We start from the raw sequence: 25,132 nt of genomic DNA on the forward strand, positions 1-25,132 counted from the left end.
CGGGCGGAGTGTGGGTGCTTGTGGAGTCCTCCGTACCGTCGTCTGTGAAACAGCAGTGCGGCCATGGCAGAACCACAGCCCGCGTCCAGCGGCCTCACGGACGACGCTGCCCTCGGTTGCTGCTCCGACCCGGATCCCAGCACTAAGGTGGGTGCAGAACCTGCTTCTGAGTAGCGGCCCCGTAGGGCGCAGCTGGGGCCCCTGGGGGGAGCACATCCCCGGGCTCAGCCAGGCCCGGCTGGGGCTGGGTTCGAACCCCATCCGGCCGCCGCTGCAGCTCCGGCCGCTTGGGGCGGACCAGAGTGGGCCGGGTGAAGGGCTAGTGGTGTCCAGTAGGGGATCGTGAGAGGATCCATTTCCCCAGAGACTGGGACCTTGCTTGCATTAACTTGTTTATTTTGGGACGGTAACTGGAAGCCACGGCCAACCCCGAATCAGATTCCTTGTCTGTGGTGTGCGTGTTGCTGGGGTCAATAGCTATGGCGGGTGAGAGCAGCTTCAGAACTCCCAGTCCAGGGTAGAAGGTCTTTATCCATGCCGGCCCCTCCTAGCCTACTCTGGCTGCCGGCTTAACTCCGCCAAACTAATCGGATCTCTCCGAGTTTAACTGCGCTCCAAAGTTCGCTTTTGCTTTTTCTGTGGTTGCTCACGGCCACGCTTCTGCCCTCCCTGTGCTTGGTGGCCCCCAGGAGAGCTGACAGTAATCGTGAAGCTTAGATCCAAAGGGAATCTTGGAACGATCCTCTCATTGCCCCCTGAGACCCAGTAAGAGGGATGCCCTGTTGCATCCCTCCAGCTCACTTACATGTCTGCAAGTGAGTCAGTGTAACTCATTCAGGTGTGGTGCCTCCACGCTGGCAGGATTTGACACAGCAGCCCCTTGGGGGGTTTATTCCAGTGTACTGTCAGTGTCAGTAAACGTCTTTGTATTTTTTTCATTAGATTGGGGAATTTCTAAATTCCCTGAAGATTGAATATGTGTCGATGAGTTTGCCCCCTGCTTGCTCTTTGCCTTCAGGGTGAAGAGTCAGACACCTCTGGTTGCTAAAGCCTTTGACTAGCACCTAGTGCTTAGCTTAGGAAAAACAGTAGTCACTGCGAAGTTAAGGGGGAAGAAATAAAGAAAGAACGAAATATATTTCCTCCTACACTCATTTCACTTGTATACCCTCTAATAGTATTATTATTATATAGTATAAATACCTAGTTACTTCACATAATATAAACTGAGTCATTCAGTATAAATTAATTTCCTAGATAACTGGGGATTTTATGTACTGGGCTGTTTAAAAAGATTTCAGATATATCTTTATAAAATTTGTTAAGTACATATTCTGGCATTCTTAATTTACACTACACATCATTGAAATTTCTCTTGGTTATATGGAGTAATTACTTCATGAAATCAGTAAGTTTTGGCCCTGCAATCCCATGTGGGGGACATAAAATAGACATGCAGTAGCAGCTGGTATTCCTCCATGTGCCAGGCCCTGGGTTGTTGTTTGAAGTACATGACTTAATTTAATCCTCACGAGAACCCTATGAAGAAGGCATAATTATCATCTCTAGTTTACAAATAAGGAGACTCCAGCGTAGAAGTATTGAATAACTTGTCCAGAGAGGCGCCCACGCTCTCAATCTCCACCCTTATTCTGCTTCTGGAGTGCTGACTTCAGCAATTTTGGAACTTGACATGAAGGAGAGTAAAAAGACTTTTAAGTGAATTAAATTCAGCCTCATGGCTGATCACCTGCTATATATACAGAGCATGGTACATTTGGGGGTTACTGGGATGAACAAGATGAGGTCTCTTCACCAAAAGGACCAACCCTAACATAAGACAGAGCTGGGATTAATGTGCTGTTGAAATTATAGAGCACTCTGGGAGCATAGGAGAAATTTTGGAAGGTAGCATCTGTGGTATGGTATATACATGGGGTATTTGACATCTGAAGACCTACACTTGAATCCCCAGATCTATTGTTGGCTGTAGTGATCTTAGCAGGGCACTGGGGCTGAATTTATAAAAGCAATATAAAGAGAGCTGCAAGGAGGATAAAGTTTATTATTTTTCTCTAAACTATGAAAAGTGATGCAGTTCAACTCTGGGGATCAGGGAGTACTTCAACCAGAAGGTGGGGGTGGGCCTAGGTCTTGAAAGATGGATGGGGTTCCAAAATCATCTAGGAGACAGAGTTACGTGGGAGGGGGTATTCTAGGTGGAGGAAAGATCTGAGCAAAAATGTTGTGAGATGGCAGAAAGATGCAGTGCAGGCATGTTCTGGAGAGGTGAGTTACATATTTTTGGTTGAAGTTCAGGTTATCTAAGCAGTGGAGCTGTGGTGGAAAAGGCTAGAATGCAAGGTTGGAGCCTCACTCTCATGGAGAGAGCTTTGAATGTCACATCTAAGGAAGCTGGATTTAAATAAGTAATAGGGAATCATTCAGGGTTTCAAAGCATTTTGTAGAGTAGATTGGAGGGATCCAGGTGTGGAGGTGATGAGGACAACTGAAAGGTTCTTCCAGAAGATGAAATAAGGCCTGGTTTGGAAAGGAGAGGGTAGTGGTGGTAGAAAGTCAACTTGCCTGTTGATCATCTGCATCTTTGTCATGAAGGGCAGGCCAAGGAATGTACAGCCACATGACATCCTGGGTAGTATTATTGGCCATCTGTCTTCATGAGGCCAAATACTTATTTTCCCAAGTGATAATATCCTGAAATTAATTTTTTTTTACAGTCTCTGTCAGTGTCCTTTAATGTAATAATTTGGAATCCTGTCCCATCTGAGTGGTAGGTGATAGGGTCAGGGAAAACTTTGAGTGTTGGTGACACTTAAGCTGAGTTTTACCAAATACAAAGGAAGTAGCTAGGTAGAATTGGGTGTAGGGGTAGGTGGAAGAGAGAATGGAAAGGAGGAAGGAAGGAGAATGCCAGATGGATGAATGACTGTTCTAGGCAGAGAGAATCCTAGTAAGTATAAAAAGCATATGACATCAGAGAACTGATGCAGGAATTGACAGATAATATGAGACTGAAGTTGTAGGCAGTGGGAGTTGAGGGGAAGGTATGCAAGACAATCATCAGGATGCTCAAAGAGAATATGAGCACCCCTCACCCCATTATGTTTGTTTTTCTCACCCTGTAAAATTTCTATTTGGTAAATATATTTTATAATATATATATTATTAGTATATTTGTACATGTATATAATTAAAATAAATAACATATTTATAGGGGGTGCATGCTCTCTTTTTTAACTGATAAAGGTATACCAAAAACATTCAAAATGACCAGTTTAGGGGAGTGCTAACAAATGATGAAGTTAGAGAAGTATGCAATAACCATATGTGCTTGCTTTTGGGACTTTCTTTTAAAAGCTGTGAAGCACCACTGAAGGAATGATTTTTATTTTATTTATTTATTTGAGAGAGTGTGTGCAAGGTGGGGGAGGGGCAGAGGGGTAGGGAGGGGGAGAGAATCCCAAGCAGACTCCCTGAGCATGGAGCGCGATGCAGGGCTTGATCTCACAACCCTGAGATCATGACCTGAGCCAAAACCAAGAGTCGGATGCTTAACCTATTGAAGTACCAAGCACCTCTAAAGGAATGATTTTTTTTTTTAACCCAGAAATTTTCACTATAGAAAGATCACTCTGGTACTTTATGGGAAGGTCGGTGGCTTGCATCTGGGTAAGCGTGCAAGAAGCAGAGACCAGGGCGGCAAGGACAGGCATCCAGGGAGGGAGTAGTGAGGACATGAGCAAGGTAGTGCTCATTAGAAAGACAAGGAGCAAGATTCCAGAGGGATTTAAGCAGTCAGGTTGATAGGACACTTGGACTGGATTACAGAGAAGTGGGGAGGGAGAAATCTAGGAAGACTCCAGGTGTCTGACTTGGCCTGACAAGGGACTCTAGAGACACTATGCTAAGCACTTTCATGCATTATCCCGTATACTTTCCAACTCAACCCTACGAGCTGAGAACTATAATTATCCCCATTCTAAAGATGTGAAAACTAAGGTTCAAGAAAAGTAATGATTTACTCAAGGTAATGGTAGAGCCAGCATTTGAACCATATTGACTCTGAAGAATTATTTCTCTCACACTTGTGTGTTTTCTCTCCCTTTGCATGAGATTTTAAAGGCCTCGTGATCCTGAGGGCTTCTAGGATTTTCCTGTTTCTATTATCTGTTGTACGAGTAGTCTGTCAGGTGTGTTTCCTAATATCACAGGTAATTTTTAACTTAAAAAATTTCCTTTGTGTCTCCTATTTCTGCCACCTTTATCTGTAGGGTGAATATACTTGAAGTACGTCTTTGGCTGTTGAGTTATAGAGTGGGAAGGAAAGAACCACATGAAACCAATTTAGATAAGATAGAATAAATGTAAAGGGAGTGGCTGAATTATTTTCAGGAACAATTTATCACATTCTGACATAGGTTGAGTCAGGCAAATAACACTGGAAGGAGGAAGATAGTGAAGAAAAAATATATCAAACCATCTTCTACATCAACCGTGCACTCCAGCTGTTACATAGAAAACAATTTTGTTCCCCTCAGATGTGCTTGTATTTCCAAAAGGGTCTTTCACTGAAGGCAGTTGTGACTTTAAAAAGTCAGGAAAAAACAAAACTTGATCCATTTTTGTCTTACAGGAGATATGATACCTAGGGGTGAAGAGTTAAGCCCTGAACCCTTTGATGAGAATGTGACATTTGGTTAACTCTAGCTGTTTCCCAAGAAACAAAAATAGTGTTTGTTGCTTAGCAATATTGCTTATGTTAAAAATAACTTGATTGGTAAATTGCATCTGGAGAGGGAGAATTATCAATACCTAATAGGGAGTCATGGCTTTGGGCTTCCCTGAATGTAGTGGCTCTTACAACTGCCCCTTGTGGAGATTCTGGAAGCTGTGCTGTGGGATTGCTCCTAGAGTTACTGGTTCTTTGGTACACAGGGCTTCTACACCAGGGTGATTCCTGCTCCTACCCAGTGCAGATCTTCTCCCTGTACCCGAGCTGTACGGACTTCTTTAAGTACACCTGCTGAAGAGGGACACCTAGCCCTGCTCTGGTGGCAAACTGTTTTTCTGATTGAAACCCTTTCAACCTGTGGTTGTCCTGTGAGTCTGAATGTTGAGTTGAAGACTCTCTGCTGGGGGTGATGGAACACTTTTGAAAATTCACTGGGAAAGAGAGTAGATGGGCTCCGAAGGGAGTTGGCCTCACTGTTATTAAGGCCAAAACACACACTTTAAGCCAAAGAAATCTTAATATTTCTGAAAATTTAGCTAATGCAGGTTTGAGACTTCTCTTGTCTGAGGACTGAATGTGATAGAGGCCATGGAGATCCTGATCTTGATTTTGAGTAAGATGGAATATCTTACAGAGCTCCTTGGCAACAGTTCTGAAGAAATGAGTGTCTGCATCATTAGAAAGAGACATATGGTGACCAAACATACCCCATTGTTGGGGAAATTGTATAAAATACATTTGGAGACTTTTTCTGGGAACATGGAGTACACATACTTTTCCCTATTCCTCCTGCTAGGTACAGCTAAACACTCTGGACATTTTATATAAAATAAACGTAGGAAGACAACTGAAAGGTGGAGGGAAGAAGCAGACTAGCTAGGGGCCTTGAGACCCTAGCAGCAACATGGTGGCGAGCTTCCTGAGTTTTGTTTTTGCCTCATTTAGCCCAAACTCGGAGCTACAGAAATGTCAATGGGTGCAGACAAAATCAAACCAAACCCAATGAAAATCTGCTCTCCATTCACAGGACCTGGAAATAGGCAGTATTTCCTGATAAGGCAGGAAACTTTTAGACAATAACAGCTCTACTACAGCCAAACACCACAGAAAAAACTGTGGCTTCATCCCTTCCTATGCCAGCAAAGGCTGGGTGGGGAACCTAGTCTTCACTGAACAGGTTGCAATGAGGGGTCCACCCTCCCCCTGCCAGGGTGGGATCAGAGAAGGTTGAATAGGAGGCCACGACTTTCATCTCAACAGACAATAACCAGCTTTCCCCACTTGCTGTATTAATGGAGAAACTTGGGGAACCTGAAATTCTACCGCAGCCCAGCAGCGGAAATATTTTAAGACAATTATAAATGGGAGAGAGTAAAGAGGTTTCTGTACTTCACTCAAATTGATAAAACGATGACACCAAGTGACTGTGATGACTTATATATAATTGAACGCCTAGAGCAACCTAGAGAACGCCTAGAGAAAGCTATACAAAGAGTGCATGAAGAAACACTACAGATAAGTCAAAATGAAATTATAAAAAATGTTCCAGTAACCCACAGGAAGGCAAAGAAAAAGTTGACAGAAAACAAAAGTAGATAAAATAGCCAACTTAAGCCCTAGTATTGCAATAATTACATTAGGTATAAATACACCCATTAGAGATTAGCAGGATTTAAAAACATGTGGATTTAAAAACATGCCCCAACTTATCTATGTACCAGATAATTAACTAAACATTGTGGTAATCATTTCACAACATACATGAATCAAGTCATTAGGCTGTATACTTTAAACTTATCCGTGCTATATGTCAATTATATCTCAATATAACTGAAATAAAAGAAAATGAAAACATGCCTCAAATATATGCTGTCTGCATGAAACTCACTTCAAATATAATAATAGAGGCAAGTTAAAAGGATGGAATAAGATTATGGAAACATTAATCAAAAGAAAGCAAGAATGGCTATATTCATACCAAATAAAGTAGCCTCCAGAGCAAAGAAAATTGTCATAGGTAGAAGTATATTTATATAATGATAAAAGGATCAGTTGACCAAGAAGACATAGCAATCCTAAATGTGTGTGCACTAAAAAACAGGTGCAAAAAAATATGAAGCAAAAACTGATTTAGGGGCGCCTGAGTGGCTCAGTCGGTTAAGTGTCTGCCTTCAGCTCAGGTCATGATCCCAGGGCCCTGGGATCGAGCCCCGCATCGGGCTCACTGCTCAGTGGAGAGCCTGCTTCTCCCTCTGCCTGCCACTCTGACTATCTGTGCTCTCTATCTCTCTGTCAAATAAATAAAATCTTTAAAAAAAAAAAAACTGATTTAATGGAAAGGAGAAATAGAAAAATTCACACTTGTAGTTGGAGATTTCTATACTCCTCTCTCAACAATTGATAGTACTAGACAGAAAATTAGCAAGGATATAGACAAATTCTGCAACACCATCAGTGAACAAGATCTGATCCACCTTTAAAGAACACTCCACCCAATAACAGAATACATTTTTGTTTTCAAGTGCCCATAGAATGTATACCAAGACAGACCATGTCATGGGCCCCTAAATCAACTTCAACAAATTTAATATTATTGAAATAATACAGAGTGCACTTTCGACCACAATAGAATCAAACGAGAAATCCGCAGAAACATAACAGGAAAATCCCCAAACACTTGGAAACTAAATAACACTCTTCTAAATAATTCGTGGATCAAGAGGAGGTCTCAAGGGAAATTAAAAAAAAAAATTGAATGAAAATGAGAAAGGAATCTCAGTTAAGACAGTTCTAAGAGGGAAATTTATATTACTAAATGCATACATTAGAAAAAAGAAGTCTCAAATCAATAATTCGAGTTCCCTCCTCAAGAACCTAGAAGAAGAGCAAAATAACCAAAGGAAGCAGAAGGAAGGAAATAATAAAAAGCAGAAATCATTGAGGTTAAAAACAAAATAGAGAAAATCAGTGAAACAAAGCTGGTTCTTTGAGGAAAAAAAAAACCAGTAGAATTGATAAAATTGTAGCAACACTGACAAAATAGAAGACACAAGTTACAATATTAGGAATGAAATAGGGGATACCACTACAGATTGCAGACATCAGAAGGATAATAAGGGAATATTAAAAACAACTCTGTACATGTAAATTTGACAATTTACATCAAGTGGACCAATTCCTTGAAAAAACACAAACCACCATAACTTTTACCCATATGAAATAAATAATGTGATACTCTATAACATGAGGAAATTGAATTCATAATTAAGAACTTTCCAAAAAAGATATCTCAAGGCCCAGATGATTTCACTGGAGAATTCTTCCAAAAATTAAAGAAAAATTAACATCAATTATATACAATCCCTTTAAAAGTTGAAGAGGAGGGAACACTTCCTGATTCACTTTATTTTTTTATTTTTTTACTTTTTTTTTTTCCAAATTTTAATTTAAATTCTAGGTAACATACGTGTAATATTGTTTTTAGGAGTAGGATTTAGTTATTCATCACTTGCATATAACACCCAGTGCTCATCGTAACAAGTGTTGTCCTTAATAACCATCACCCATTTAGCTGACCCCCCCACCCACCTCCCTCCATCAACCCTAAGTTTGTTCTCTACCTGATTCATTTTATAAAGCTAGTATTACTCCAATACCAAAAACCAGATAAAGACAGCACAAAAAAAAGAAAATTACTAATATCCCTCACGAATATAGAGGTAAAAATCCTTGACAAAATATTAGCACATATAATCTAGCAATGTATAAAAAAAATTATAACTAAGTAGGGTTTATTCCAGGTATGCAAAGCTGGTTCAGTATCCAAAAATCAATCAAAGTAATCCATTATATTAGAGGCTAAAGAAGAAAAATCCCATGATCATGTTAATTGATGCAAAAAAGGCATTTGACAAAATTCAGCACCATCCATGTTTAAATTTTTTTTTTCCAGAAAAAAAAAATAGGAATGGAGGGGAACTATTCAACTTGATAAAGATCATCTATAAAAAATTTACATTTTACTTAATGATGGTGCTTTTGCCCTAATTTGGGGGAACATGATAAGGATGTTTGTTCTCACCATTCTTACTGAATATAGTGCTAGAAGTTCTAGCCAGTGCAGTAAGGTAAGAAAAGGAAGTAACAGTCATACAGATTGGAAGGAAGAAATAAAGCTGTCCCTATTTGCAGAGGACATGATTGTACATAGGAAATCCTAAGGAATCTACAGAAAACTCTTCTAGGACTAATAAGTGCTTTCATTGACATCACAGGACAGAAGATAAACATATGAAAATCAATTCTATTTCTCTATACTAGCAGAAAACACATGAGCACCAAGATTAAAAATAAAATTGCTCAACAAAATTTCTTAGGTATAAATCCACCATATATAGGACTTATATGCTGAAAATTACACAGTACTGATGAAGATTTAAATAATAGAGACATACTGTGTTCATCATTAGAAGACTCAGCATAGTAAAAATGTCAGTCCTCCACAAATTGATATACATGTTTAACATGAACTTTTTTTTCGGTAGGTAAAATTATTCTGAAACTTCTGTGAAAGGCACATAAGCTAGAATAATGAAATTTTGAAAAGAATGAAGTGCAAGGAATCAGTCTATCTGATTTTAAGACTTACTATATAGCTACAGTAATCACTACTTTGTGGTATTGGCAGAGAAGACACAGATTAGTGGAACAGAATAGAGAACCCAGAAATAGACCCACACTAATATACCCTACAGATTTTCAGCAAAGATGTAACGCAGTTCAATGGAGAAAGGATAGGCTTTTCAATAAATTGTGCTGGAGCAACAGAACATCCATAGGTTTAAAAAAAAAAATTTTTACCCAAGTCTCACATCTTAACACCAAAAAATCCATTTAGAGGTGCTCAAAGGGACCTTGACCCTTTGGTTCACATCCCTGTCCCACCTTTATAATTTTGTCAGGATGATATTGCAGACACGTAGGATGTGCACTAGAAACATCCTTGATTGTACTGTTAAAGTTTATTCAAAGTAGTTTTGAGCTAATTAAATTTGGACAATGCTCTCCTAAAGCCTGATTATTTATATTACTCTTTTTATAGAGGAAAGGAACAAATCTTTTTTATCTACTAGCCATTCCAGAAAACCCAGAGATAGTTTTAGGCATAAAAGACAGCTTTAATTGTCCAAATTTAAAGCATGATAAGGGAAAGACAAAGTTAAGAATTGTCTGATGAGATAGGACATGAATGTAAGTCCTACTTTTTAAAACACAAGATATATTTATTTTAAACAATATTTTAGATCCATAGCAATAAATAGTCATTTTTAGGGGTTTTTGAGGAAGGGTCACTCAGGTGTTTACCAGAAGTAAGAGAGTTGACAGAATATGTTGGTGATAAAAAGCAAACTATTAGCATAGAATAACTTGAGCATTTTATAAAAAGCAAGCCCTGCTTGTTTTTTTATATCCAAATAACATTTTTGTAGCAAAGGATTTATAAGCCTGTTTTTTCTGAATAAATCCACTAATATTGAATATACCTTTAATTTTTTTTGCCATGTATAGACTTACTTTAAGGTTAAAAATGGGAGTAGAGTGTGTATTTTTTTTTAAAGATTTTATCTATTTGACAGAGAGAGAGCGAGCACAAGCAGGGGGAGCAGCAGAGGGAGAAGCAGACTCCCTGCTGAGCAGGGAGCCCGACATGGGGCTTGACATGAGCTGAGCTGAAGGCAGACGCTTAACCGACTGAGCCACCCAGGCGCCCCTAGAGTGTGTATTTCATCTATACATTTACTTGGAAATAATCTGTTTATTATATTGAGTCTTCTCAGTTGGAACAGTGCTGTATTTTTCCATTTTTCTCTCTTTTTCATTTTAAGATTTTATTTATTTATTTGACAGAGAGAGACACAGCAAGAGAGGGAACACAAGCAGGGGGAGTGGGAGAGGGAGAAGCAGGCTTCCCACTGAGCAGGGAGCCCAATGCGGGGCTCCATTCCAGAACCCTGGGATCGTGACCTGAGCCGAAGTCAGATGCTTAACAGACTGAGCCACCCAGGTGCCCCACTATGTATAGACTTTTAAAGGTTCATTTTAATACTCATTTATATGTATGTAGTTAGTTTTAGTACGTAGCTATGTTATTGTAGGTAATAAAATTAAGTCTTAGCATTACTTTTAAGATGTAATTAATCTGAATAGTATATTAAATAAACCATACATATATGTATCTTTTTAAACTTAATATACCATGTGAATGCCCCGTGCCATTTAATATACCTCTAAAGCAGCATTTTAAATGTATTCAAAATATTCTATTATGCCTGTGTCATTATTTATCTATTTCTTTGTTGTTAGAAGCAGTTTAGCCAAGGTAGTTGAAAGCAAGGACTTTGGAACCAAACTGCTTTTTCTCTGACACTCTCTCAGCAGTAAAATGGGGGTGGTGATAATACATATCTCATAGGGTTGTTGTGAAGAATGTACGAGTTGATTTCTGTAAATCATTTGGAGCAGTGTCTGGCGTGCAGTTATTATGTAAGTGTAATTTTTTTTTTTTGCAGTAATGTTGGATGCTGCTTGATTGGAAAGAAAAATCATAGTGAAAGTTCATTTACTCATTCAACAAATATTTATTGGGTATCTACTCTGTGCCAGATTCTGTTCTGAGGTGCATCAGTAAACAAAACAAACACCCCTGTCCTTATGGAGTTTATATCCTAATGGGGAAAGAAAAATAATAAAAGATAAATATAGTAAATAGCATATTGAAAGGTGACAAGTACTATGGAAAAAGAAAATGAAAAAAGGGGTAAGTGGAGAGTTATGGTGTTCAGTGAAGGCCTCATTGGGAAGATGACATTTGAGCAGAGTTCAAAAGATTAGAAGTGGCTCTGGGGAGGGGCGCCTGGCTGGCTCAGTCCGTAGAGCCTGCAACTCTTGATCTCAGGGTCCTGAGTTCAAGCCTCACATTGGCATTGGGTGTGGAGCCTACTTCTAAATAAAGATTAAAAAAAAAGTGGCTCTGGGCAAAGAGCCTTCTAGCAGAGGCCCTCAGTGAGTTGCTGAAGACTGCAGTGGAGCTGAGTGAGTAGGCGAGAGGACGGGTGAGCGAGGCAACGGGGGCCAACCATAGAGGGCCATTGTAGGGACTTTAGCTTTGACTCTGAGTGAAATGGGGAACCTTCCAGGGTTTTTGAGTAGAAGAGTGATCTAAATTAACTTTAAAAGATTTCCCCAATAATAGATTGTAAGGGACAAGGTGAGAGAGGAGTACCAACTAGGCTGGGTGGGAGGTGGAGTAGCTGGGATCAGGGTGCTAGCAGAGGTGGTGAGAAGTGTAGAGTCAAAGAATTTAGTAGGGAAATTAGCTTTCTTGTGTCCAAAAAAGGACAGTTTTATGCTGATAGAATTGACACCTAATAGCTTAATGGTGAGTGAGGGGACAAAAAAACTCATTAGAAGAGTAAAATAAAGGGCGCCTGGGTGGCTCAGTTAGTTAAGCGACTGCCTTCGGCTCAGGTCATGATCCTGGAGTCCCGGGATCGAGTCCCACGTTGGGCTCCCTGCTCAGCAGGGAGTCTGCCTCTCTCTCTGACCCTCCCCCCTCTCATGCTCTCTATCTCATTCTCTCTCTCAAATAAATAAATAAAATCTTTAAAAAAAAAAAAGAGTAAAATAAAAACAGGAGTTCCAGGGACCATCTCAATATAGGGACAAGTAGTAGTAAATGTAAATAATATAGGAGCTCCTATATTATATTGTAAGACGACAATTCATGTTTATAGAAATGTCCTCAAGTCATCAAAATAAGTAAATTCTGCATGTTTTTTTAAAGCAGATAGATACATAGCTGAGGTTTTGTGTATGCAACAGTAACTAATATTTTTCAAATAGTTTTAATCATTTGGAAAACCTGTGTATATAGATCCCACCTACCTGACCAAAGTTCAAACAGTGCCTTGTTTTAATCTGTGCTAAACAAGAATATGAAGTGGAATTGTTTTTTTGCTCATTTTGATCTCCCTTCGTTGCAGTCACAGAGTGACTTTGTAGGTTTTTTTCCGATTTTGTCCAGTGGGGAAAACCAAGGCCTCATTGTGAGCTCCAGGCCACTACCTGGATGTCAGGAGCTGCTTTTCCCTTTTTCAGCTGCTTGTTGAAACTGAGACCTTTAGGAGTGCAGCACCTGCCAGAGGAAAGCAATCCAAGCATTCTAGAAACATGTAATTTCCAAGCCAACTGCCTTATATGTGGTGATAAGCTGTGAATGAAGAATCAAATTATTATATTCATTAAGATCTACTTATTAAGAGTCAAACAGAGAAAGACATGTATCATATGATCTCACTGATATGAGGAATTCTTAATTGTAGGAAACAAACTGAGGGTTGCTGGATTGGGGAGTGGGGTGGGAGGGATGGGGTGACTGGGTGATAGACACTGGGGAGGGTATGTGCTCTGGTAAGCGCTGTGAATTGTGCAAGACTGTTGAATCTCAGATCTGTACCTCTGAAACAAATAATGCAATATATGTTAAGGAAAAAAAAAAAGAAGAAGAAGAAGGTAGCGGGAGGGGAAGAATGAAGCGGGGGAAATCGGAGGGGTAGACGAACCATGAGAGACGATGGACTCTGAAAAACAAACAGGGTTCTAGAGGGGAGGGGGGTGGGAGGATGGGTTAGCCTGGTGGTGGGTATTGAGGAGGGCACATTCTGCATGGAGCACTGGGTGTTATGCACAAACGATGAATCATGGAACACTACATCTAAAACTAATGATGTAATGTATGGGGATTAACATAAGAATAAAAAAAAAATTAAAAAAAAATTAAATGAAGATTTTAATGCTTAAAATAAGAGTTCACTCTGGTTGCTTTAAAATTTAACAAAATAGGGATGCCTGGGTGGCGCAGTTGGTTAAGCGTCTGCCTTCTGCTCAGGTCATGATCCCAGGGTCCTCATGATCCCAGGGGGATCGAGTCCCGCATCGGGCTCCTTGCTGAGCGGGGAACCTGCTTCTCCCTCTTCCTGCTGCTCCCCCTGCTTGTGCTTTTTCTCTCTCTCTCCGATAAATAAATAAAATCTTAAAAAAAATTAACAAAATAGAAAACACTTCCTAATGATGCTGAATGAGTAAAAATACATTTGTATTTTATATGAGTTATAGGGGAGAGATGTCTTTGTGTCTGCAAAGGGAGAGTTCAGAATTTTCAGGCCTGTTTTGTCAAGCTGTGGGTATAACAGGAAAAAAATCTGTTAGGAAGCACAATGTAGTTAATGGACTCATGGTTTGGAAGGCATCTATGGTAGAAAGAGACCTGAACTTAGAATAAGAAGGCTGGGACAATTAATTTAATCACCTTGGGTGTGTTTCTCATCTATAAAATGGGGCCATTGATACCTATAGATAGTAATACTTCATGGTTACTGTACCAAATGAAGGCAAAGTATTATTACTAATGCCATTAAGAATCTTAACTATATGAATTAAAATAGTCTACCTTTTTGTCAGTGAAGTCAAGCCTTTTGTTTCCTGATTTGTGAATTGGACAGTTTCACAATGGTTTTAGAGACAGTAACTTTTTACCCTTTTAGTTATTTAGAGTCTAGTATCTTGTGAGTAACTTCTTGCTATGGTTACCAATAAATAGTTCTGGAAAGGCATTTATGCATTCATTTAACACATTTTACAGTAATTGTATTCTTTATTTGTAACATCACTATCTCATTTTGGGTCATCCAAAAGCGGACTGGATATAAGGATTTGGTTGTAAGTAGTTTATTTGGGAGGTAGTCAGAGAAAGTTCTGTGGAGTGGGGAACGGAGGCAATAAAAAGTATGTAGAAGTGGATTACCCCTGAGAGCAACTGGGCTTTAATCCTGCAGGGAAGTCTCTGAGAGGCTGTGTGGAACACGCTGTAGAACTGTCCCACTAAGGGCCAGGGAAGCCAGGTTTTTTATCCACTGTTGGTTGAGGGTCATTTGGAGGGTGTGAACTCCCTGGCACTTTGGGCCTGCCCCACACAGGGGCCTGTTCTTGTGACCAGGAAATATCCTTGGGCAGAGAGCTGTAGGCAGTGTAAGTGGTAGGTGTGGAGACCAGGTAAGGCTGAGGGGACAAAGTTGCTTTCTTCTGAAACATTGTGTTACAAAGGCTGACCGTATCTTGCAATAGAAAGCACAATTAATGTTGCTAACAAGTGCCAGATATCACACCTGTTTAATAGGCACTGTTTCTCCTTAGGATTTTCTGTTGCAGCAGACCATGCTACGAATTAAGGATCCTAAGAAGTCATTGGATTTTTATACTAGAGTCCTTGGAATGACGTAAGTAAACTATTTATTGGCGCCTGTAATGGTTAAATGCATAGCTTTGCAAATATAGGGAATGTTTCCGGATCCATTTAAAAAATGGATTAAACTTTTCTTCAAAAATCACAGAAGTCCTTTCGGCCCGGCGTCTGGGACTAGGCTCGCTGGCTGAGTACTGGGGTGTTCTCTCACTCCTTTCTCTCTGAGAGCTGTTTAATCCTTAATGTGTTCAAATCCTTTTAATGTTATGTCCTCTTATTTACTTTGGAAAAGATATAGTTATAAAGATGAATTACTTAGAAAATGAATGAGTTTACCTGAAATTGGCCGTCTGTCTCATTGTTTATAGGATGTATTCTTATTTGCTGAACAGGTGATATCCACTGATCTTGTAATCCTTAAAGCATATTTGTTTATTTTTCTTGATTTGTTTCCCTGAATAACATGAGGGGGTTTTATTTGTTTCTGACAAGATAGATACATAAAGAATAAAATTAAATTTTAAACTGACTGCCTGGATAACCTCCATTGACATTGAGAGAAAAATTCAAGTAATACAGTATATGTTTGTTTAGAAAATCTGACCAGTTCAGAAAAATACAAAATAAAAAGTGGCCGCCTCCCTTTCCCAGTCCTTGTCCCCAAAGATAACTGCTGTTAACAATTTCTTATAGTTTTTTCCAGAAAAAGCAGTTTAGCAAATGTTTATTTTTTATATTTAAAAGACAGAATGAAAACAAATACATTGTGGGTGCCTGGATGGCTCAGTCGTTAGGCATCTGCCTTCAGCTCAGGTCATGATCCCAGGGTCCTGGGATCGAGCCCCACATCGGGCTCCCTGCTCAGCAGGAAGCCTGCTTCTCCCTCTCCCACTCCCCCTGCTTGTGTTCCCTTTCTGGCTGTGTCTCTCTCTGTCAAATAAATAAATAAAATCTTTTAAAAAAAGCCCCAAAAAACAAATACATTGAACATTCGGTATTTGCCAGGCACCTTACATATTTTTCATTCAGTCTCCACAGTAGCTCATGAAATAGTTTATTCCCCATTTTACAGATGAAGGAAGAAACCAAAGTTTAAAGACATTAAGTTACTGGCCCCAAATGCCACAATGGATGTATGGCAGAGGGGAAATTCGAATCCAGATCTGATCGACTCCAGTGTTGACCTTGTTTTTCAAGAGCCCCCAAACAGGGTGCAATTTGACATTATACTGAAAGATATGCTCGCTGAGAAAAGCGCATTACAACAGGTTCATTTGCTCCAGTTCCCACCAGATTGGTGTGTAAGGCTTGTGCAGTCTGCTTTAGTAGGTGCAGAGATAGGCTTTCATGGCTGGAGTATTTGAGGTGTTCGATACTTTATTATAAACATGTTAGAGTAAATCTTACTTGTGGTAAGTCAGTGCTGTCTCAGTGGGCCAAGGTGTTTTACATAGCAGTGATAGTTAAAAGATTTGAAATAGAGCTTAGAAACTTTCCATTTGCTAGGTAGGCTTCAGCTGTTCTCTCTTATTATGAATAAGGTCATCTTTGAGCATTTAGTCCTCAATAATCTAAATAAAACCGTATTGTGTCCATCCTCATTTCTACCCTACTCCTTGCAAAATAATTTAAATTCACTTTATAGGCCATGACTTCAACTATCTTTTTGGGGGGGGGAGGGGCAGAAGGAGAGGGAGAGAGAGAATCATAAGCAGGCTCCATGTCCAGTATGGAGCCCCATGCAGGGCTCAATCTCCCAACCCTGAGATCATGACCTGAGCCCAAATCAAGAGTTGGACGCTTGGGGCACCTGGGTGGCTCAGTTGGTTAAGCGGCTACCTTCGGTTCAGGTCGTGATCCTGGGGTCTTGGGATCGAGCCCACATCTGGCTCCCTGCTCAGCGGAGAGCCTGCTTCTCCCTCTCCCTCTGTTTGCTGCTCTCTCTGCTTGTGTTCTCTATCTCTCTGTCAAATAAATAAATAAAATCTTAAAAAAAAAAAAAAAAGAGTTGGACTCTTGACTGAGCCACCCAGGCACCCCTTCAACTATCTTTTTTAAAACTTTAGGATTGGTAATTCATTCACTCTTTGTCTCTTCTCAGTCTCTCCCTTTCCACTGGCTCTTTTCCCTCAACCTACAAACAAGCTGAAACCTTTATTCTAGCATAATTCTTGCCCTATTTCCCATTATCACCCATCGTCTATATAGGTCAACCGTGCTTGCTCACCTCCCCTTGTCTCCATCAGGGAAGTCCACCTTCTGCTGCCCCATGCTGCTGAAACTGCCCTCAGGACCTTTCCATATCTAGTCACCTGTTCACAGTCTTAATGCTGTGTGACCTTTCTGCAGTATTTCATATGATTAACCACTGTATTGTTGACATTCACATCTTCTGTGATATTCATCTGTCTGTCCTCACTTTCTTTTCCTAGGAGTTTTCGCATAATAAGATATTTTATTTAACTGAATGTCATATATCTGAAAGAACAATAAGGTAATGCATTGTATTTTTCACCAAAAATGGACAGAATTTTCTTCTGAAGATACCTTTTCCCATTTATAAACAAGTACCATAATTCCAGCTAAATTTCATTATGTTTGAAGAATTATAAAAGTTTATTTTGTAAAAACTTTATTTCACTTATATTTACAGTTGAATAGGTTTTTTCAGTGAGATATTTTCATTGATTTCACCCTGCTTTTCCTATTAAATAGGCTCATATTCTTAGTAGAACCTGAATATTGTCATGTTGATTTTAATATGAATTTTAATATGAATATGTTTTAATAAAACAACCTTTCCTGTTATTAATTGATTTCAGCTTGTTGTTTAATTTCAGGCTACTCCAAAAATTAGATTTTCCCACTATGAAATTCTCACTCTATTTCTTGGCTTATGAGGAAAAAAATGACATCCCAAAAGATAAAGATGAAAAAGTAGCATGGGTATTCTCCAGGAAAGCTACCCTTGAACTGACACAGTGAGTATCAGTTTTTATCTTTCTGTACAGTCTACATTTTTATAAACCTTTTTTCCTTACTTACAAGCTTAATTCAAACCAGGTCTCCCTAATCACTTTGCATTTGTAACAGCCTGAGTCTTTTATGATGGATTTTTGGTCTTTGTCTTGTTCTGGTGCATAGTTAGGGGTAAGTGAGATCATTATCTTTTGGATAGAGAATATAAGTAAGACAAAATTGGCAAGATAACTTGCCAAACGATAACTAATGAATTTAGACACTACTAGAACTAAGGTCTTAATTCCAGCATTTTAGGAATGTTGTTTTTATTCTTTATGTTGTTTCTGTGTCCTTTGGAACAACTAACAAAAGAGCATTTATTTCAGGGTGTGTGATTTAGTGTGTCCCTGATTCAGAACAGCTCTGGAATTAGACAGACCTAGACATGAGTGTTGGCTCTGATAGCTCTGCGACCCTGAACATGTTCTGTCACCCCCTTAAGTGGCAGTCTTCTTCATGAAATGGAGACTTGAATCTTAGCCCATGGAGCTGTTTGGAAGATTTAATGAGATCCTCAAACAAATAAATGTCCTCTATAAAGTACAATAAATGACAGTTGCTGTTATCATTATTGTTATCCAGATGCTTGGTTTTATCTCAAGTCTAATTAAAATCATATTTTATGCATTTGCCTTTTCTATAGCTGAAACCTTAATATTTATAGTAGCAAAGATGAAACCAAGTATATGAAGTTGCATACATACATGCCAAGATTTCAGAGAGATTATTGCAGTAGAGTATCTGTTCTACAGGTCACTTGTAATGCTCTTTTCCCTCCTTTTGTAGCAATTGGGGCACAGAAGGTGATGAGACCCAGAGTTACCACAGTGGCAACTCAGACCCTCGAGGGTTTGGTATGTTGGCCTGTTCCTATGTAGTATACATGGATTTGTGTGATTAATTTTAGGTGTGATTTGTGTGATTTGTGCATTAGGTACTTATTAAGAATACTTATTAAGTATTAATACTTATTAAGAATAATCAACTTCTTAGGAGTATAGTTGTTTTAATTTTCCATGAAAAATTTGATTTAGGAGTTAATTTCATAGTATCCATCTAAACCCTACATTTACTCTCTCACAATGATCTCACTTTTCAGTTTCAGTATTATATTTCCAATAGACTTTTTAATTAAAAAAAAACAAAACTGTGGTTGATAATAACCCCCCATTTCTGCTAGCATATACTTCTGTCCTGATCTAGAACCTCTCAGTCAAGATGACAGGATTACAGGCTTAAATTGGCTGCTATATAGTCAGAGGCCACAACAAACCTATTAAGTGTGAGTAAATGATTACTTTTTCTTGGTAGTTATTCTTAACAGATTGAACTATACATGAGCCCAATATTGGGCTTATTTTAAATAATTTATAACTCAGAGCTACTAATTAGCTTATTATATGCAGCCACTTAGATTCTTGTTCTTTAATACAAGTTTTGAACTTACTTGATTCAGTCACTTTTCAGGTGCCTTAATGTTTTGAAATAAACTAGTTTTGGAAGCTAGTTGTGGCCCTTGGATACCCTGCAGTAATTATTTCTTCCTTCTGTCTGCCTTGTTTTGGGGGTGGCCCCCTAAGGTCACATTGGAATCGCTGTTCCTGATGTACATGGTGCTTGTAAAAGATTTGAAGAGCTGGGAGTCAAATTTGTGAAGAAACCTGACGATGGTGAGTTTGCTGCTTGCTTTCTCCTGGCTTCTCTTCAGTTACATAACATTTACGAAGCAACCACGGAGGCTACTGTTTTAGTCAGTCCCTCTGGTTGCAAGTAACTTTGAAGAAGTCCACTTCAGCCAGCATAAGGAAAACAGAGGAATGGAAAAATACCCAGGTATCTTAGGGAACTAAAACAGCAAGTAGGGCAGCTTGACAAGGGACTAGATGCAGAGTCTGGAGAGCCATCAAAAACCTAGGCTCTCTCCCCACCCTTTGACCTTACCATATTCTCTCACTGGCCACTGGTTTTCACTATTTCAGGGTGTATCTAGCCACCCCAAAATAAGTTCCTTAAAGCCTTATGTTATCTGATTTTAATATAATGACACCACATCTCCTTAGTTAATAAATGGCTGGTCTTTGATTTTTATTCTTCTACAACCTTTGCATGTCCTTATGTTTTAGGTGTATGTCTAGAAATAGTGTATATATCTAGATTTTGTTGGATTTATATGTATTATAATTATTCTACTTAGATCTGTTTCTGCCAGCATATTATTTCAATTTTTATTTGAAACATTTCACATTTCATTTTAATCCTTTTCTTTTTTTCAATTAAGAGATTTGATATCCAGATACCCTCCCAGACCGGGATATTACTGATTAATTTTTTCTTTTTCTTTGGCCTTGGCTTTTATTTTATTTTTTATTTTTAAGTTATCTCTACACCCAACCTGGGGCTCAAACTTACAATCCCGAGTCAAGAGTTGCATGCTCTATTAACTGAGCCAGCCAGGTGCCCCCTGGCCTTGGCTTTTTTTTTTTTAATATATATATCAAAGTCCTTTTCTCTGTGTATCTCTTGCAGCATCTTTTGGGTTTTTCTGTCTTTCTATTAAGTATCTCAACCAAAACTGTTTTCAGAGGGTTTTTTGTGAGGCAAAACTTTTGAGACTTTGTATGCCTCAGACCCGTATCTTTGTATATGAATGGCAGTTTTGTTGAATATAAAATCTTAGGTTTATTCTCCTTTGATCTTGAAAATACAGCTCCATGGTCTTATTTTTCTATCCGGTGTTGCTACTGAAAACTCTGCTGATTCAGGTTATCTTCTGTTTTGTTCTGGAAGCTTTTGTTATATTTGTTATTTCTTTGTTCTTTGTAGATTTCCTCACACTAGCATACCAATTAGCTAATTTTTCCTCAAATGTATCTGTTCTGATAGTCATCTTTTGTGTTCTCATCTATTGTATTCTTAATTTCAGCTATTATAATTTTGATCCCTAGTTTTTGCTCAGTTCCTTAAATATTTTCTTGTTCTTGTTTCATATTGGTTATAGTTCATACTATTCATCACTTTTACATGTTTTAATAGCTCTTGGTCTGTTGGTTTAATATTTGTTCTTCTGTTTGAATCTATAATCCGTTTGTTTTATGGTTATGTTCCTCAAGTTCTTGTTCCTTTGATCTCTGAGGAGTTGTTGTCATTGCAACTCTTACTATTCCAGTGCATCAGGCAGTGTGAAAGGGGGGAGGCTAGACCCCAGTCTTTTTTTTTTTTTTAAAGATTATTTATTTATTTGAAAGAGAGAGAATGAGAGAGAGAGAGAGAGAGCACATGAGAGGGGGGAGGGTCAGAGGGAGAAGCAGACTCCCCGCTGAGCAGGGAGCCCGATGCGGGACTCGATCCCGGGACTCCAGGATCATGACCTGAGCCGAAGGCAGTCGCTTAACCAACTGAGCCACCCAGGTGCCCCTAGACCCCAGTCTTTAATAGCCCCCATGCTCTCAGGAAGATGGGCCAGGCAGAGATCCCTAGGTAGGCCCCTGAAAACGAGAGTTAAACACCTTGCATTCTGCAGAACAGCTCTTCCGTCACATCTTCTTCCCCTCTGTCCCTCAGAGAGAAGGAGTCTTCATAGGAGACACTTCCTTCTGAGATGCTCATTCCCTAACCCTGATTGTGTGGAAAGTGAAGGCTGGGGAGATCGGTTGGTGCTCACCTGTTTTTGTCAGTTCCTCACAGGTGTAAGACTTCTGTGCTGCCCTCATTTACTCCTGAGGGCATCGGAACTAGTCGTGTGAACCCCCCTGGTGTGGGGGCAGGAGCTGATGCCCAAGGCACTGGGAGAAGCAAGACCCAAAGTAACAAATCCCCTTCTGTTTATTCTCCCACGGCCATGATGGACTGCCTTCTGGTCCAGGCCCAAACTACCCATTTCCACACAGACCAGGTTAAAACAGTCACCCCATCCCCACTTCTTCCTCTCCCCAGTCATCACCCCAGTTCTCTCTTTTTTTTTTTTTTCATTTTCCATATATGTTCCTCTGGGGTTGATCTTGGGGAAAAGAGCCAGAGAGAGATAGGAGTCAAACTAATTTAAAATCTTGGTCCCAAAATAGATTGCTGAGGTCACATTTTTCCATTTAAGCAAACAACTCTACTACTAGACCTATTAGCCTCTCAATCCCAGTTGTGAATTCCTGGGAGAAAGACTGATTGACAGCTTGAGTGACCTAGAATAGTGTTTAAAGAGTTCGTTATGACCCAAGCCTCTGGGTCTTTTGGCTGTGTGGGTATGCCATGCTACCTGCTCGAACACCTCCCTATTCTCTTTTCCTGTTTAAAGTAAGACAGCCTCCCGGGGTGCCTGGGTGGCTCAGTCAGTTAAGCATCTGACTCTTGGTTTTGGCTCAGGTCATGATCTCAGAGTCCTGGGATCAAGCCCTGCATCAGGCTCCATTGTCAGCATGGGAGTCTGCTTGAGATTCTCTCCCTCTCCTTCTGCCCCTCCCCCTGCTTGCACACACTCTCTCTCTCTCAAATAATAAATAAAATCTTAAAAAAATAAAATAAGACAATCTCTTTGACTACTCAACAGGTAGCATGAAATTCATCATGAAGGTGAAGTAAAAATCTGATGCTTATAACTGCAGCCAGTTACACAGTTTATTTCAGGAGAGCTGGTTCCCAGCTATGTGTAGAAGATACGTGTTAGTCGTTCTGAAAAGCATGCATTTGGGCAACACTGACAATAGAATTGTCTAAAGTTAAAACTATAAACAAAATAGAGACGAACCATGAGAGACAATGGACTCTGAAAAACAAACTGAGGGTTCTGGAGGGGAGGCGGGTGGGAGGATGGGTTAGCCTGGTGATGGGTATTAAAGAGGGCATGTTCTGCATGGAGCCACTGGGTGTTATACGCAAACAATGAATCATGGAACACTACATCAAAAACTAATGATGTAATGTATGGTGATTAACATAACAAAAAATTAAAAAACTATAAACAAAATAATGTAATTAGTCAAAATGCAAATTAACATTTGGATTAATAAAAAATATTAATTTTAGGGGCGCCTGGGTAGCTCAGTTGTTAAGCGTCTGCCTTCGGCTCAGGTCACGATCCCAGGGTCCTGGGATCGAGCCCCGCATCGGGCTCCCTGCTCCGCAGGAAGCGTGCTTCTCCCTCTCCCATTCCCCCTGCTTGTGTTCCCTCTCTCGCTGTGTCTCTCTCTGTCAAATAAATAAAATCTTAAAAAAAATATATAAATATATGTATTAATTTTAGATTTTAAAAAAGTCTCTTTTATAATGAAATTCATTTCATCTTACAGGTAAAATGAAAGGCCTGGCATTTATCCAAGATCCCGATGGCTACTGGATTGAAATTTTGAATCCTAACAAAATGACAACTATTATTTAGTTCTGTGAGAATACTGCTTTGCGATTTCAGTGAGGACCTTGTGGGAGGTAAAAAAGGAAATGGTGTGATTCAAGATATTCAGATAACAGAAACATCTAGGACTGAAGAATCATTGTCCCAATTAAGATTATTCTGAAGTCCCTTTCCTATTTCAGCTATGTTTTTCACCTAACTGTTCAGTCATTGTGATTTTAAAGTAGTGCTTTGCCTTATGTCCTTGAATGTAGTTAAATAACTTTACTTTTTAAGGTAATAATTAGAACAGTTCCCTTCAGAGGCTGCATTTGCCTTCTTTCTCCTAAATGTGATTTCTCTACAAGTCTGCCTTTGAATCATCATTCTCAAAAAAAAAAAAAAAATTAACAAGTTTTTGTTGTGGTTACCTTCAGGTGTTTCAGCTCCTCAGAAAGAAGTTTTCTCAATGAAAAGTAAAGAACACTGAACAAAAATGAAACCTCATGTATACTTCAAATAGCAAGTCAGAATCAGACTGACAAGGATGTTGATAGAAAAACTAATTTCTTCTTACTTGCAAAGTACTTTCAAAGTTCAAGGACTAACCTCTTTATTTGGGGATGGGGCGGTGGATGGGAAGAATATTTACTGGGTATACAGACACTGGGCTAGGCTGTCACATACCTCATTTAATCCTCCCAGCTATCCTCTATCCTGTGAGAAAGAAGGCAGGCTAGACATGTAAAATAACTTTAATGAATTAAGGCAATATAAATGGGCTCAAGTATTCGAGATCTGATTCTCATTTTTAGTATTTAGATTGCACTTCACAAATTAGTACCTCACAAGACCTCCTCCACTCGCCTCTGCTGTGAAAACCTCGGTGAATTCGAACGTGGTCCTCTCAGTCGTAGGGACTGAGCACTGAAAAGAGGGAAGGGGCAGTAGAGGAAGTCTGTAGCACACAACTGTTCTGGGGACACCTGCTAATTCCTGGACAAGCCATGCCTGTGTCACTTGTGAAGAGCTCCTACCCCAAGGTCTTCCTGATGCCAGTAATCATTTAGGATAAATGATGTTCAGTGATAACATTACTGGGTTATCAGGAATCAGCTCAATGGTCTTCCTTGCCATGATTGATATTTGATGGGTTTTAAAAAATCAAACTGATTTTGACAATCTCATGGCCCACAGAAATAAGAACATCCAGTTTGTGGTTTGCCTAACATTTAGATTTTCGGAAGACCTTTGGGTAGGCTGTGCCGACGATGCTTACACTGCTAGAAGCACTTGACATTTCCTTTTTGGATGGAATGGATTATGTGAGCAATTCAAACAAATAGCAGTACTTACAGATGGAAATAAAATAAAATTTCAAATAAGACTGTTTCATTTGTGAACTGTCCAGCATATTCTTTTTAAAAAAGAGCCTGAAATGGGGCACCTGGGTGGCTCAGTCGGTTGGGCATCCGACTCTTGGTTTCAGCTCAGGTCCTGATCTCATGGGTCCTGGATCGAGCCCCAAGTCACCTCTGCACTTAGCAGGGAGTCTGCTTGAGGATTCCTTCCCTCTGCCCCTCCCCCCCCCACTCTCATGTGTGCACACACTGTCTCTCTAGAATAGATAAATCTTTAAAAAAAAAAAAAAAAAAACCTGCAATGATTTGAAAGGGCTTGCAGGCTCGTTCTGAACCGGGAAGCTGTAATTCTGTCTGTCCTGCAAAACAGATAGTTT

At 39.5% G+C, this 25,132-nt stretch overlaps 1 protein-coding gene across 3 annotated transcripts; it reads left to right on the plus strand.

Moving 5' to 3' along the window:
• GLO1 (glyoxalase I) lies at positions 1-24,775 on the plus strand. Of its 3 annotated transcripts, XM_021684617.1 has the most exons (7): positions 1-147; positions 15,005-15,087; positions 17,894-18,034; positions 18,861-18,928; positions 19,655-19,744; positions 23,354-23,489; positions 23,832-23,850. In XM_021684617.1, the coding sequence occupies exons 1-6, from the start codon at positions 64-66 to the stop codon at positions 23,440-23,442; spliced, it is 555 nt and encodes a 184-aa protein (XP_021540292.1). In that variant the 5' UTR covers positions 1-63; the 3' UTR covers positions 23,443-23,489; positions 23,832-23,850. The 3 variants fall into 3 exon arrangements, with proteins under 3 accessions (XP_021540292.1, XP_021540291.1, XP_021540293.1); XM_021684616.2 differs by having other exon boundaries at positions 23,354-24,775; XM_021684618.1 differs by lacking the exon at positions 23,354-23,489 and having other exon boundaries at positions 23,832-24,775.
• Positions 24,776-25,132: the final 357 nt, after the last annotated feature.

Source organism: Neomonachus schauinslandi, chromosome 8 (assembly GCF_002201575.2).
Source record: "Neomonachus schauinslandi chromosome 8, ASM220157v2, whole genome shotgun sequence".
Classification (NCBI taxonomy): Eukaryota; Metazoa; Chordata; class Mammalia; order Carnivora; family Phocidae; genus Neomonachus; species Neomonachus schauinslandi.

Bases quoted from the DNA above. Each gene is read 5' to 3' on its own strand.
- GLO1 (XM_021684616.2), top strand. From the start codon at position 64: ATGGCAGAACCACAGCCCGCGTCCAGCGGCCTCACGGACGACGCTGCC. The intron at 148-15,004 runs GTGGGTGCAGAA...GTTTCTCCTTAG, and splicing joins ACCCGGATCCCAGCACTAAG to GATTTTCTGTTGCAGCAGAC. The intron at 19,745-23,353 runs GTGAGTTTGCTG...TTCATCTTACAG, and splicing joins TGTGAAGAAACCTGACGATG to GTAAAATGAAAGGCCTGGCA.